General features: G+C 41.3%; 1 protein-coding gene across 3 annotated transcripts in view; it reads left to right on the forward strand.

The window, feature by feature from the left end:
- The window catches only part of LOC110530370 (contactin-associated protein-like 2), a 74,440-nt gene that overhangs the window by 30,032 nt on the left and 30,028 nt on the right, over positions 1–14,380 (forward strand). For all 3 annotated transcript variants that reach the window (XM_036985997.1, XM_021613365.2, XM_036985996.1), the window contains 5 exons: positions 561–708; positions 3,132–3,335; positions 3,802–3,986; positions 4,784–4,927; positions 12,539–12,797. In XM_036985997.1, coding sequence (XP_036841892.1) covers positions 561–708; positions 3,132–3,335; positions 3,802–3,986; positions 4,784–4,927; positions 12,539–12,797 — 940 coding nt within the window. The remainder of the gene's footprint in view (positions 1–560; positions 709–3,131; positions 3,336–3,801; positions 3,987–4,783; positions 4,928–12,538; positions 12,798–14,380) is intronic.

Genomic DNA, 14,380 nt, shown 5'->3' on the forward strand with positions numbered 1-14,380 from the left:
AGATTACAACAACATTCACATTTTCCGAAAATGTTCCATTGTTCCCATTCATCAACCACACACACAGGAGCTGTGCTCGTCTCTCTTGGGCACGCTCTGATCACGAAGTCACCTCGTGTAAGTGAGCATCCTTCTAGCAAGCTAGCTAGAAAAACGGCTCATTTTGACGTGGTCTAAACATACAAATAACAAATGTAATGCTTTAAACATCTTTGCTGTGACTAATTAACATTCTGACATTAACAAATATATTAAATCGCATTCATACCTGAAAGGGGGAAATATAGAAATAAATCACACAGAGATGTAGCTTCGGCTTCAAGTCGCTTGTAACGAGTGTGCTGGGAAGCCCCTATAGGAATTCCTTGGTATAGCCTATCAAACTCACATCAGACAAATGAACAGCATATTATTTACTGGTCCAAATTATGATTCTGTATTATTATTTTGTTATTAAGGCACTTTTAATAATATCACACACCATCTGAAATGCTCCCCATGAACAGTAATTGGCTTCAAAATGTGGAACCTAAAGGTTATGTTTCTGTTTGCTTTCCAAGGCATTTTCAGGCAACTCCAACAGCGAGAGTGTGGTCCGCCATGATCTGCAGCATGCAATCATAACACGCTACGTCCGCATCATCCCACTTGAGTGGAGCGAGGAGGGGAGGATCGGCTTGAGAGTGGAAGTCTATGGCTGTTCTTACTGTGAGTGTACGGTACTGTACATCCATGCACATCTCACTCTACTGTACAAGAGAGAGTATATGCAAACATCCTTTAACAGAAGAACATAAAGGAATCTCTTAATTCAAAACATGAAGAAAATATGAGAATAATTAGGTGTTGGCCAATATGGGCTTAATTAATATGTAATACTGAAGGTTTTAATTATCTTGGTATCATATTTGTCAGGTGGGTGTATTAATATGCTCAGTAATGTAGATTCATTGAGTTTACATAATTACATTACTGATCTATGTGCCAACAGCGACATTCACACAGCTACAGGTTTTTGATAGAGTAGGAGATGGAGAACAGCTGTTTACCTTGGCTGGTTTCTGTTGTTACCTTATACTACAGAAAAACACGCTTTACTGATCAATTTCTTTCTTCAAAGCTTTCACCTGCCACACCACCCTTTATTGTGTCCATCCTATGCTGTATTACACACTGTAGAAACTGATAGACAGGAAAAACTGACCAGGAGAAACTTGTTTGCTCTAGTAATTGAACAGTCTAGTTCCCCCTGGCCACTTGTCCTTACTGCGAATACTGCATCCATGCCCTTAAGATTGAACAGCAAATAGATGTATCCGACTGTCAGACCGGGTAAAGAGATGAAAGCACCTTTGAAAGGAGAAAGTTGCCACAGGGTGATATCACAATGCCATGCTGCTGTCTAAAGACACGTAGGCTGGCACATCTCAACAGACAGAAAAGTATTTGAAGTAGGCTTATATACCGGGGTATTTCAATAACGCCAATACCGTTGAAGCGGTTTCTTCTAAGTATATATTTTTAATACATTTTAATATTTGTAGCAATTTTTTTAAGTAAAGAAGATTGCGTTCTTCATTTCACCTGTTACATAACTTTTCATAATGAAGCTTACCGGTAGTCCCCACTCAGGTGGTGTTTGTTTACAAGTACAGAACGATGAGAGACCGGAGCCTTGTGAGTCATTCACTCTTGTGCAGCACGCGCCAGGTAGTTACAGTATGGAGATCACAACAAACTGTTTGCCAGCTAGATATCTTATGACTATTAAGTTAATTGTCCAAAATGTGCTTTATGCTCTACAGTTGTGCATTTGGTTTGCTAATTTAGTAGCTATTAAGCTAAGTGGTTAGCCCTTGAATATGACTCTCAGTTCCATTCCATTACACATAAGAGTCATTGGACAAAGGCGTCTTCTCTTCGGGGGAGTTTTGTTAAGAGCTCAATCTGAAGATTAACACGCATCGCTTGCGGTATGGTTTAGGTAGAATAAGGACATTATCTTAAATATCAGCAAGAAATAATAAAAAAATACAAAACTAAATTGATACACACCTTGACAGGATTAGAGTTAGAGTTAGTGTTCTCACGCGGCCATAAGTCAATGTTACAGCGCATGTTTACGAAAATCAGACCGAAGACAAGACTGTACTAATTGCTAACTGGCGTGCTCTGAACAACTGTGTGTAAGCATAACTCGGGAAGTGTAGCTGAAGTGTAGTTTCGTCGGATGGAGGCACCCATGGCTGTATGGATATGTGCAGAACTGCTACAGTAAGTATCTTTTTTTATTTGAAGGATTCTTTCTCACTGATGAACGATAAGGCCATATGTTTCAAAAGCCAGCGATGATTGTTGAAATTTCTAAACTTTTTAAAACCGCATTGGGATTGTAGTACACATGAGCCAGTCGGAGACGAAACTAATGGCTGAACATTTTTAGGGAGAAGTCAGAATGACGCCTAGAGCTTTCGAGAGCTAACTAAGGGTTTAGCTTCTTCCAAAATCAAGCTTCACTTGGTAACAGCAGAGAATCCCCTCCTAAATCAAGAGCCTTGCTGTCTAATATTTGTTTTGTGCTTGCAGCAAACTGTAGTATTTTTTTGTTACTTGTATAACTTTATGAGCTGGGATGTCGTAATACATCAGAGACTGTATAGGTCAGAGAGTTCACAATGCACTCATTAGCATTTAGATAGCATTCTCTATGGGAGTTTATCATGTACTTGTTAGCAATGCTAATCTTCGGATTACAGAGTCAGTGGTGTTTGAAAATAGCGCCCCTTGCTTGTGTTCAGTGTCGGTATTACCGGATATCCCGATATGGCACAATGTCATACCTTCATACTGACCATCTGGATACTGCCCAAGCTTACTTTGCAGCCATGGTTATATGTATTAGAGACAGTCATTTCTCCCGCAGTTGTTCTTTTCCTCCAATTATAAAAAGAGAAATCCGTATAAGCTGCCTCACCTTTTTGACATTGCTTGTGATTGCAGTAGGTGATCTCTAAAGGACTATAGGTTCTTCTCATTAACACTCACATTACCTTTAATGTCAAAAGCCTTGACACAGGACAGTAGAGGGGATATTAAGCTCTGTAACCTTTATCACTGTTCGGTGACCTCAGGGGCGGATGTGATCAACTTCGAAGGCCAGGGTGTGATATCCTACCGCTTCAAGATGAAGAAGATGAAGATCTTGAAGGATGTCATCTCCCTGAAGTTTAAAACCACGGCCAGTAACGGTGTGCTCCTGCATGGGGAGGGACAGCAGGGAGACTATATCAGCCTGGAGCTGAAGAGATCCAAACTACTGCTCATGATCAACCTGGGTAATGGACCATTATCTGATCCTGTCTATGGGATATCTGTGTGCGTCCCAAATGGCACCCTATTCCTTATTTAGTGCTCTACTTTTGACCAGGTCCATAGTGCTCTGGTCAAAAATAGTGCAAGATATAGGGAACAGAGTGCCATATGGATGAACACCTACTGTAGTGTACTGTAGTCACTGTTAATATAGCTTCTTATGGCAATTACTTACGGCAGTTGATGAAACTTGATACAATTCCTGCATATTTGCTAATATGACTGGCCCTTATGCATTAATCATCTTCAGTTTTTATTTGATGGATTTCAGTAATAGTTGTTGTCAGAAAGATAATTATTCATCACAGTAGCCTACACAAATTAGCATTTGTAAAATGTTATCTCACTATGTCAGACTGTTGTTTATAGGAAAAATGTCGCCTTAAGCATTTTCTTGAATTCAATCTGTTTATGTCTTGTAAACTTCAGGCAGCAATCAGTATGGTTCCATCCTCGGGCACACCTCCGTGACAAGCGGAAGTTTATTGGATGATGACCATTGGCACTCCGTAATTATCGAGCGTTACCGACGGAATGTCAACTTTACCCTGGATCGCCACACGCAGCACTTCCGCACCAACGGGGAATTTGATCATCTTGACCTGGACTATGAGGTAGGCCACAGTTTTATTGTGTATTGTCTTAGTGGTTACTCTTTTTGCTTCCTTCCCTATCAGGGTTGGGGTGAATTCCATAAAAATGTCATTTCAGGAAATACACTGAAATTAAAAAATGTCTTCAATGCTTTTCAATTAGGAAAATATGAAATTTAAATTTGATTTACTTTCTAAATTAACAGGAATTTTAATGACTCCAATCCTATATAGTTTGTATATTGTCTTGGTTAATTTCTCCATCCATTCCTATAAAATTGTATTGTATATTGTCATTGGTGCGTTTCTACAACCCTCCCAATAAAGTTGTATTGTATATTGTTCTGGTTCATTTCCTCACATACCTCCCTATCTCTACGAGGAGAGGGGATATGAGAGATTATTTAATTAGATCCTTTGGCTCCTGTGAGTCAGGTTACTCAGAGGTCTGTGTGAAGATGTGTTAGTTCACAGATGCCAAATCGGAGCAAGCTCTCTCTGTACTGCGGCTCCCCTGTGTGTACAAAGCTCAGCTTTTAGGTTTGTCTGTGTAATTATCGGTGTGCGATACCGAAGGAAATTACTTTGGCTCCGCAGGGAAAGAGAAGTAAAAAAACACAACACCATACATACATTCATTATAAAGTGGAGATTAATGCAATCAGGCACAAGCGAAAACCAATATACTCTCTGAAGGGATGTATGCTGCTGTATTGATTTGATTCAAAGCGACAAATTGCTCTGAGGTGTGGCTCCTGCTGCAGAGCCTCTTCAAATAATACTTGACCCCTTTTCTTTTTCTCCTTCTGTGTCCTCAGATCAGTTTTGGAGGCATGCCCTTCTCTGCCAAGCCCAGCTCGGGAGGCAGGGAGAACTTTGTTGGCTGCATGGAGGGCATCACCTACAACGGAGATAACATTACCAACCTGGTCAAGAGGAAGAAAATTGATACTTCAAGTTTTGTAAGAATCTTTCTCTGACATGTTTTGTACATCTGAGTAGCATCTTTTCTAGGTGGTTTGTGATTCCCTGGTATGCCTGGAAAACATAAACGGTAAGAACAGCCATGTATTTGTGATTACTTACTTGGAAAGTCCAGTGTTGCAACACCTCACTTCAATATAATGATCCTTTTTCACTGAGGCACTACAATAAAACAGTATAGTGCATCTCAGTACACTCACTGTAGCATAAATCAGAAGAGAAGATACTCTTACCTTGTGGTGATTATGACAGAAAACAAATTAATTTCTTAAAGTCATCCTATATGGAAACATTTTAAAAGTATTTTTAGCTAAATATTTTAGGATACATGTGAAATATTTTAAATTGGCCAAATAATGTATAAAAACATTTTCATTCATACATTTTAAATAAATTACAACATATATTATGGAATGTATTTAAAGGCCTAGTGCAGTCAAAAATGTTTTGTATATATTTCAATACTATGAGGTCAGAATAATATTGTGAAAATGTGACCGACCGGCTCGTTTCGGTCTTATGTAGCAAAATTTGAAATTATGTTTTTTACATTGGATAAAAGTAGAGACTCCAAGTTAGAAAATTGTATATCATACACCACAGTTGAAGAACAATGGGAAAGTAATTCTGCTTTGAAAGTTGATAAACTTGTAACCTCACTTTTGAGAAAATGGCCATTGAATTTTTTGGTAAACCACTTCTTTCTCTACACCCATTCAGCATCGTTCACACCCTCTTAAGTCTTAGCCCCACCAATCTCTTTAAGGATTCACATGTGAACAACCAAAGATTTCAAGACTAAAGGCTGGTTTATTTTTTTATTTTTTCACCTTTATTTAACCAGTTAGGCTAGTTGAGAACAAGTTCTCATTTACAACTGCGACCTGGCCAAGATAAAGCAAAGCAGTGCGACACAAACAACAACACAGAGTTGTTACACATGGAATTAACAAACATACAGTAGAACAAGTCTATATACAATGTGTGTAAATGAGGTAGGACAAGTGAGGTAAGGTAATAAATAGGCCATAGTGGTGAATTAATTACAATATAGCAATTCAACACTGGAGTGATGGATGTGCAGAAGATGAGTGTGCAAGTAGAGATACTGGGGTGCAAAGGAGCAAAATAAATAACAGAATAGGGATCAGGTAGTTGGATGGGCTATTTACAGATTGGCTATGTACAGGTGCAGTGATCTGTGAGCTGCTCTGACAGCTGGTGCTTAAAGCTAGTGAGGGAGATGTGAGTCTCCAGCTACAGTGATTTTTGCAGTTCGTTCCAGTCATTGGCAGCAGAGAACTGGAAGGAAAGGCGGCCAAAGGAGGAATTGGCTTTGGGGGTGACCAGTGAAATATACCTGCTGGAGCGCATGCTACGGGTGCTGCTATGGTGACCAGTGAGCTGAGATAATGCGAGGCTTTACCTAGCAAAGACTTATAGATGACCTGGAGCCAGTGGGTTTGGCGAAGAATATGAAGCGAGGGCCAGCCAACGAGAGCATACAGGTCGCAGTGGTGGGTAGTATATAGGGCTTTGGTGACAACGGATGGCACTGATAGACTGCATCCAATTTGCTGAGTAGAGTGTTTGGCTATTTTGTATATTACATCGCCGAAGTCAAGGATCCGCAGGATAGTCAGTTTTACGAGGGTATGTTTGGCAGCATAAGTGAAGGATGCTTTGTTGCGAAATAGGAAGCCGATTCTAGATTTAATTTTGGATTGGAGATGCTTAATAGGGCAGGCGTTCCACTAGCGGAACCCCTCAACAACATTCCGCTGAAAAGGCAGTACGCGAAATTCAAAAATATTTTTTTAAATATGTAACTTTCACACATTAACAAGTACAATACAGCAAATGAAAGATAAACATCTTGTTAATCTTCTGTTAATCTTGTCCGATTTCAAACATGCTTTACAGCGAAAGCACAACATATGATTTAGGTCATAGCCAAGTCAAAAAAACAGTAATTTTTCCAGCGAAAGAGAGGAGTCACAAAAAGCAGAAATATGGATAAAATGTATCACTAACCTTTGATGATCTTCATCAGATGACACTCATAGGACATCATGTTACACAATACATGTATGTTTTGTTCGATAATGTGCATATTTATATCCAAAAATCTCAGTTTACATTGGTGTGTTACGTGCAGTAATGTTTTGATTCCAAAACATCCAGTGATTTTGCAGAAATACTCATAAACATTGATAAAAGATACAACTGTTATTCACAGAATTAAAGATAGACTTCTCCTTAATGCAACCACTGTGTCAGATTTCAAAAAAACTTTACGGAAAAAACCCAAAACAGCCAGAGGAATATCCACAATTTTGGAGTCAACAGAAGCTGGAAATAACACCATAAATATTCACTTACCTTTGATTATCTTCATCAGAAGGCACTCCCAGGAATCACAGTTCGACAATAAATGACTGATTTGTTCCATGAAGTCCATTTATGTCCAAATAGCCACTTAGCGTGTTCAGCCCAGTAATCCATCTTCATGAGGCGCAGGCACTTCGTCCAGACAAAAACTCAGTTCCGTTACAGTCCTTTAGAAACATGTCAAACGATGTATGGAATCAATCTTTATGATGTTTTTAACATAAAACATCAATAATGTTCCAACCGGAGAATTCCTATGTCTGAAGAAAAGCTCTGGAACGAGAGGTAACTCTGTCGGGAGCGCGCGTCACAAGACTGAGATACTCTGCCAGACCACTGACTCAGAGGTTTCATGAGCCCCTCCTTTATAGTAGAATCATCATTCAAGTTTCTAAAGACTGTTGACATCTAGTGGAAGCTGTAGGAAGTGCAACTTTATCCATATCTCAATGTGTATTCGGTTGGCCAAGCTTTGAAAAACTACAAACCTTAAATCCAACCAGGATGTGGGACATCTTTCTCAGGTTTTCGCCTGCCATATGAGTTCTGTTATACTCGCAGACATCATTCAAACAGTTTTAGAAACTTCAGTGTTTTCTATCCAATACTACTAATAATATGCATATATTAGCATCTGGGACAGAGTAGGAGGACGTTCACTCTGGGCACGCTATTCATCCAAAAGTGAAAATGCTGCCCCCTATCCCAAGAGTTTTAATGTGAGTCTGCAAGGAGAGTTTACAGTCTAACCAGACACCTAGGTATTTGTAGTTGTCCACATATTCTAAGTCTATGGCATTGAAGCTCATATGGAGGTTAGATAACACGGTGTCCAAAGAAGGCCCAGAAGTATACAGAATGGTGTCGTCTGCGTAGAGGTGGATCAGAGAATCACCAGCAGCAAGTGTGACATCATTGATGTATACAGAGAAAAGAGTCGGCCTGAGGATTGAACCCTGTGGCTCCCCCAAAGAGACTGCCAGAGGTCTGGACAACAGGCCCTCCGATTTGGTAATAATAATCAATAATTTTGCTCTTTATTTAGCCATCTTACATATAAAATTGAAAATTGTGAATAACTCACCACATGTTAATGAGAAGGGTGTGCTTGAAAGGATGTACATAACTCTGCAATGTTGGGTTGTATTGGAGAGTCTCAGTCTTAAATCATTTTCCACGCATCATTGTCCACGCACAGTCTGCTAGTGAGGCCTAGAATTCACTCTTACATAGGTACGTGGTTACAAAGGGCATCAGTGTCTTAACAGCGCGATTTTCCAAGGCAGGATACTCTGAGCGCAGCCCAAACCAGAAATCTGTCAGTGGCTTCTGATTTAAATTACATTTTCACAGAACCGCTTGTTGCAATTTCAGTGAGGCTCTCTTGTTCAGATATTGGTAAGTGGGCTGGAGGCAGGGCATGAAAGGGATAACGAATTCAGTTGTTTGTGTCATCCGTTTCGGGAAGGTACCTGCGTAATTGCGCACCCAACTATCTCCGGTGCTTCGCTATATCACATTTGACATTGTTTGTAAACTTGAGTTCATTTGCACACAAAAAATCATACAATGATGGAAAGACCTGTGTGTTGTCTTTCTCCAACTTCTTAATCATAGCCTCAATTTTGTCCACCACATTGAATATAGTTACGTAGAGTCCGTGTAATCCTAGATTCAGATCATTCAGGTGAGAAAAAACATCACCCAGATAGGCCAGTCATGTGAGAAACTTGTCATCATGCAAGCGGTCAGACAAGTGAAAATGATGGTCAGTAAAGAAAACTTTAAGCTCGTCTCTCAATTCAAGGAAACGTGTCAATATTTTGCCCCTTGATAAACAGCGCATGATGTGAAAGCGTTACATGGTCGCTGCCCATATCATTGCATAGTGCAAAAAATACACGAGAGTTCAGGGGCCTTGCTTTAACAAAGTTAACCATTTTCACTGTAGTGTCCAAAACATCTTTCAAGCTGTCAGGCATTCCCTTGGCAGCAAGAGCCTCTTGGTGGATGCTGCAGTGTACCCAAGTGGTGTCGGGAGCAACTGTTTGCACGCACGTTACCACTCCACTATGTCTCCTTGTCATGGCTTTTGCGCCATCAGTACAGATACCAACATGAGCAAATGCTACGTTTGGCTACATACGGACCGTTAGTGGAATTCCCGTTAGAGAGTAACGGTTAATAGGATTGGATGTTAATTATTTGACTAGGCTACCTGTATTTGACATTGTGTTGTTATTTTGCTGAACACTAGATGGATTAATTTTATTTTGGGCAGTGAAACGAGGCTACTCAGGCGAGAAAAAAACTTCACCCAAATGTATAGCCCTGTTGGAAATATAATTTGACTGTTTGGAAATGTGAAGAAATATATATTTTTATTGTCAATAAAAAAACATGTGAATCCCATTTTTATTTGGCGTACCCCCGATGGCATTGCGTCGTGTGAATACCTGGTCTACCGAATCAAAAGCTTTGGCCAAGTCAATAAAAATAGCAGCACAACATTGCTTAGAATCAAGGGGAATGGTGACCTCATTTAGGACCTTTTTAAGGTTGCAGTGACACATACATAACCTGAGCAGAAACAATATTGCATACCAGAGAGAACTGTAGACGTCAATCAACTGACTGGCTTTCTTGATAAGTGTTTTCCAACACTTCTGATAAACAGGGCAAAATAGATATTTGCCTATAACAGTTAGGATCCGCTTAATCTCCCCTTAAATAAAGGACGCACCATGGCTGCCTTCCAAGCAATGGGAACCTCCCCAGAGAGGAGAGACAGGCTTGGCGGTGATTGGGGCATCGTGAACACTCTATTGAAATGGTTGCTTGCATATTGGAGTCTTTCGTTTAGACATGTAGCTAGCTAAACAGTGAACCATAATCCCAACTCATAACGTTACTACCCTGCATGAATCTGAAGGTAACTAACCAACCAGGTTCAATGTTAACTAGCAATGAAAATGGCTCTGAGATACAAATAATATTACTACACACATCATACACACAACATTAGCTATCGAGACTGCCAGCTAAAGTTAGCTAGCTACCTAACAGTACGCTTTAACTTTAAATGAAAATGACTTTCTGACAATTAGAAACTTGTAATTTCTGAAAATGTAGCTAGCTAGACTATCTTACCCATGTACATGGATAGACGCTTCTTCCTCTCTGTCACGGATGCCATGGTTGCCCTTAGTTTGAAGATGTAATCTGGAGACAGGTGTTCTATACAACAGCTTTCTGTGTGTTCTTTTTTTGACTGCCTCTGCATATTTGCAATCAAACGGCAGAATTTTCTCTATCTCCCTAGCTATCATACTCTAATTCCACAGGGCATTTCACTAATTTCAAAACTCTGTCTTCCAGAAAGTGGAGAGCAACACTTTTGCAATCCTACTATGTGATATCTTTAAAAAAAGCACCGTTTACCGAATTACCTACACATACTGGCCAGCTCATGTTATAGACAGAAGCGTGCTACATGGCAGACCAATCCGAACTCATCTCTCGGCATGTCCCATTATAGACAATCATGGCTTAGCCTTTGTTATTTTGTTGCTTTCACAAAGTTATTTCGGGAAGATTGTTATTCATTTAGTGTGATTAGTTTACTTAGTCATTTTAAGGTCAAGCCTGTTACTCAAACTAAACTCTTTAATATGGTGAAACTATTCCTTTTAAAATATTTATTTGAAAAGAAATATTGAACATCTACAGTAATAGTCAAATGATAGTCTTTTTGGCCATTTTCTGGTGTTTTGTGGTAAAAATCTGAATGGGTCGAGCATAACACGTCAACCCATAGATAAAAAATGTCTTGCCTGTCTAACTATGTTTTTGTGGTAAATCTTGCATTAATTTGCCCCTCCTTGTTGCATACAACAAGCTTCCATGGGGATTCATGGCTGATTTAACTAGTAATTACCAGTTGGAGGGCTTTTCAAGTGGATTTTTCCCTTATGTGGTAAATTCCCACTTCCCACTTGGTTACGAATGCACCATAACACCGGTAAACCATCCACTGTAGAGCCATATAATACCACTCATTGGAAGCGCAAAATCTAGACCTACACTTTGACATATTGTGTTTTTGTTTAAATCGATAACAAACTCAAATAAAACATTATTAGAAAAGCCTCTTGAGATGGGACATGTCTTTTATTAAGTTGGACATGTGCGCTTTATGACAGAATGTTAAAATTGTGAAATCAAAAGGTTTTAAAAAAATCACTGGTTAAGTTTTGGCTTTGTGGCCCCCAAAAAAATTCTCCATTGATCAATACATAATTTAAGAAGCCGAATTAGGAACCACTTTGGCCACCCTATAGACTAGATGTCATAGCCATGCATTTCTGGAATATTGTCAGGCATGCAAATGAGCAAAGATGCAAATGTATGCACATGCATCTCTGGAATACATTTAAAGCATTCAATTCATTTTAGCAAAGATGCAAAAATATTTATTACGTGTCGTTTTCTTTTTGTTTGGGAAATGTTGAATAAAAAAGTATTCCATGCAATGGGATCGAACCCACTAAATGTGTCAAGCTTCAGAAGTCCTCAACGTTTAGCACAGGACAATTACTGCTCAGTTGTCAATGGTATGTGATGGTGTGTGAGCCATTACTGTGCTGAAGTATGGATCCAACCATTTTTATTGATTTCACTTCTTATGTGCCTCTTAGCTTGTTTTGTTTTCCTGTGAGCATGTTCCTTGGTGTTGCATTGCATGCTTTGTGTTCAGCACAAGTAGAGGGAGAAAGGTCAGCTTTGATAAGAGAAGCCAAAATAGTTTTTTGTCAAGTGCTGCTGTATGATGAGTGATTTTCTGTGTCGCTCTGAAATAATGCAGGCGCTTGCATTTTCCCATGCATTAAACCGCAAAATGTACATTTAAAAAGCACCTTAGGTTTTCTGATGCGCCTCTTATGGAAAATATATGCAAACTATGTTTATATGGTTGTGCCAATGTCTTGAGCTTAAATCAACAGGGAAAATCTGCCCTAATTTATAGACCTGTTTGCTATCTAAAAAGCACCTAAAAAATTGTATATATGCTAAATATATCCTAGCTTTGTTTATACTTTGTGTGAATAACATTTTTGTTGTTGTTACTAAAGTCAAGAAGGAAAAGCTGCCCTAACTTGTAGACCCATGTACTATTATACTTACTATCCACCTTACAGAGGAACCTGACGTTCTCCTGCAGTGAGACACACTCCTTCCCCTTGTTCTTCAACGCCACCAGCTTCCTGCGTCTTCCGGGGCTGTCGGACAGTGACACCCTGTCGGTCAGCCTGTCCTTCCGAACATGGAACCCCAGCGGTCTGCTCCTCTACACGGCCCTGGCCGACGGTGTGGTGGAGGTGGGCCTCACCGAGGGGAAGGTCACTGTCTACATCAACGTTACCCAGAAGAAGAACATGCGCATAGACATCTCCTCAGGTACGGTCTAGTTCAGGGCTCTCCAACCCTGTTCCTGTCGGTTTTCAATTCAATCCCAGGTGCACTAGATTAGGGTATGAACGAAAACCTACAGGACTGTAGATCTCCAGGAACAGGGTTGGAAAGCCCTGGTCCCGTTAGTACTGCCATGCTGGCTAATGCACTACAGTAGACCTGTTAATTTAGTCTGAAGACCTTCCTCTCCCTTGAAAGCATTAATTGCTTCTCTCTATCGATCTGGGGAGGCCCTCCCCAGGAGGGTCTTCTGTAGCTGAATCTCTGTCTGTTAGGCCCTGTCTGTTGGGCCCTGTCTGTTGGGCCCTGTCTGTTGGGCCCTGTCTGTTGGGCCCTGTCTGTTGGGCCCTGTCTGTTGGGCCCTGTCTGTTGGGCCCTGTCTGTTGGGCCCTGTCTGTTGGGCCCTGTCTGTTGGGCCCTGTCTGTTGGGCCCTGTCTGTTGGGCCCTGTCTGTTGGGCCCTGTCTGTTGGGCCCTGTCTGTTGGGCCCTGTCTGTTGGGCCCTGTCTGTTGGGCCCTGTCTGTTGGGCCCTGTCTGTTGGGCCCTGTCTGTTGGGCCCTGTCTGTTGGGCCCTGTCTGTTGGGCCCTGTCTGTTGGGCCCTGTCTGTTGGGCCCTGTCTGTTGGGCCCTGTCTGTTGGGCCCTGTCTGTTGGGCCCTGTCTGTTGGGCCCTGTCTGTTGGGCCCTGTCTGTTGGGCCCTGTCTGTTGGGCCCTGTCTGTTGGGCCCTGTCTGTTGGGCCCTGTCTGTTGGGCCCTGTCTGTTGGGCCCTGTCTGTTGGGCCCTGTCTGTTGGGCCCTGTCTGTTGGGCCCTGTCTGTTGGGCCCTGTCTGTTGGGCCCTGTCTGTTGGGCCCTGTCTGTTGGGCCCTGTCTGTTGGGCCCTGTCTGTTGGGCCCTGTCTGTTGGGCCCTGTCTGTTGGGCCCTGTCTGTTGGGCCCTGTCTGTTGGGCCCTGTCTGTTGGGCCCTGTCTGTTGGGCCCTGTCTGTTGGGCCCTGTCTGTTGGGCCCTGTCTGTTGGGCCCTGTCTGTTGGGCCCTGTCTGTTGGGCCCTGTCTGTTGGGCCCTGTCTGTTGGGCCCTGTCTGTTGGGCCCTGTCTGTTGGGCCCTGTCTGTTGGGCCCTGTCTGTTGGGCCCTGTCTGTTGGGCCCTGTCTGTTGGGCCCTGTCTGTTGGGCCCTGTCTGTTAGGCCCTGTCTCTTAGGCCCTGTATATATTTGTATTTTTGTCTTTAATATTACAGATAGATTGAAGGTTCTGTAAATTTCATTGCTTGCATAATTTATTTTCTCTATACATTTTTCCTCCTCCCCTACCATCATCTACCCTAATTGGAGTAAACTAACAGACAACAATATTTCTACTGCTACTTACAGCTATTTTGCTCACATCTACGATACCTGTAGTTCAATAATTATACATATATTCCTAATTTCCTTTTTCTTGAAGTACTTTATTTTCACGCACAGTGGGCAATGGCCAGGTCGCAGTTGTAAATGAGGACTTGTTCTCAACTAGCCTACCTGGTTAAATAAAGGTGAAATAAATAATTTTAAAAAAAATGTACTTTAAT

The sequence above is a fragment of the Oncorhynchus mykiss genome, chromosome 8, assembly GCF_013265735.2.
Source record: "Oncorhynchus mykiss isolate Arlee chromosome 8, USDA_OmykA_1.1, whole genome shotgun sequence".
Classification (NCBI taxonomy): domain Eukaryota; kingdom Metazoa; phylum Chordata; class Actinopteri; order Salmoniformes; family Salmonidae; genus Oncorhynchus; species Oncorhynchus mykiss.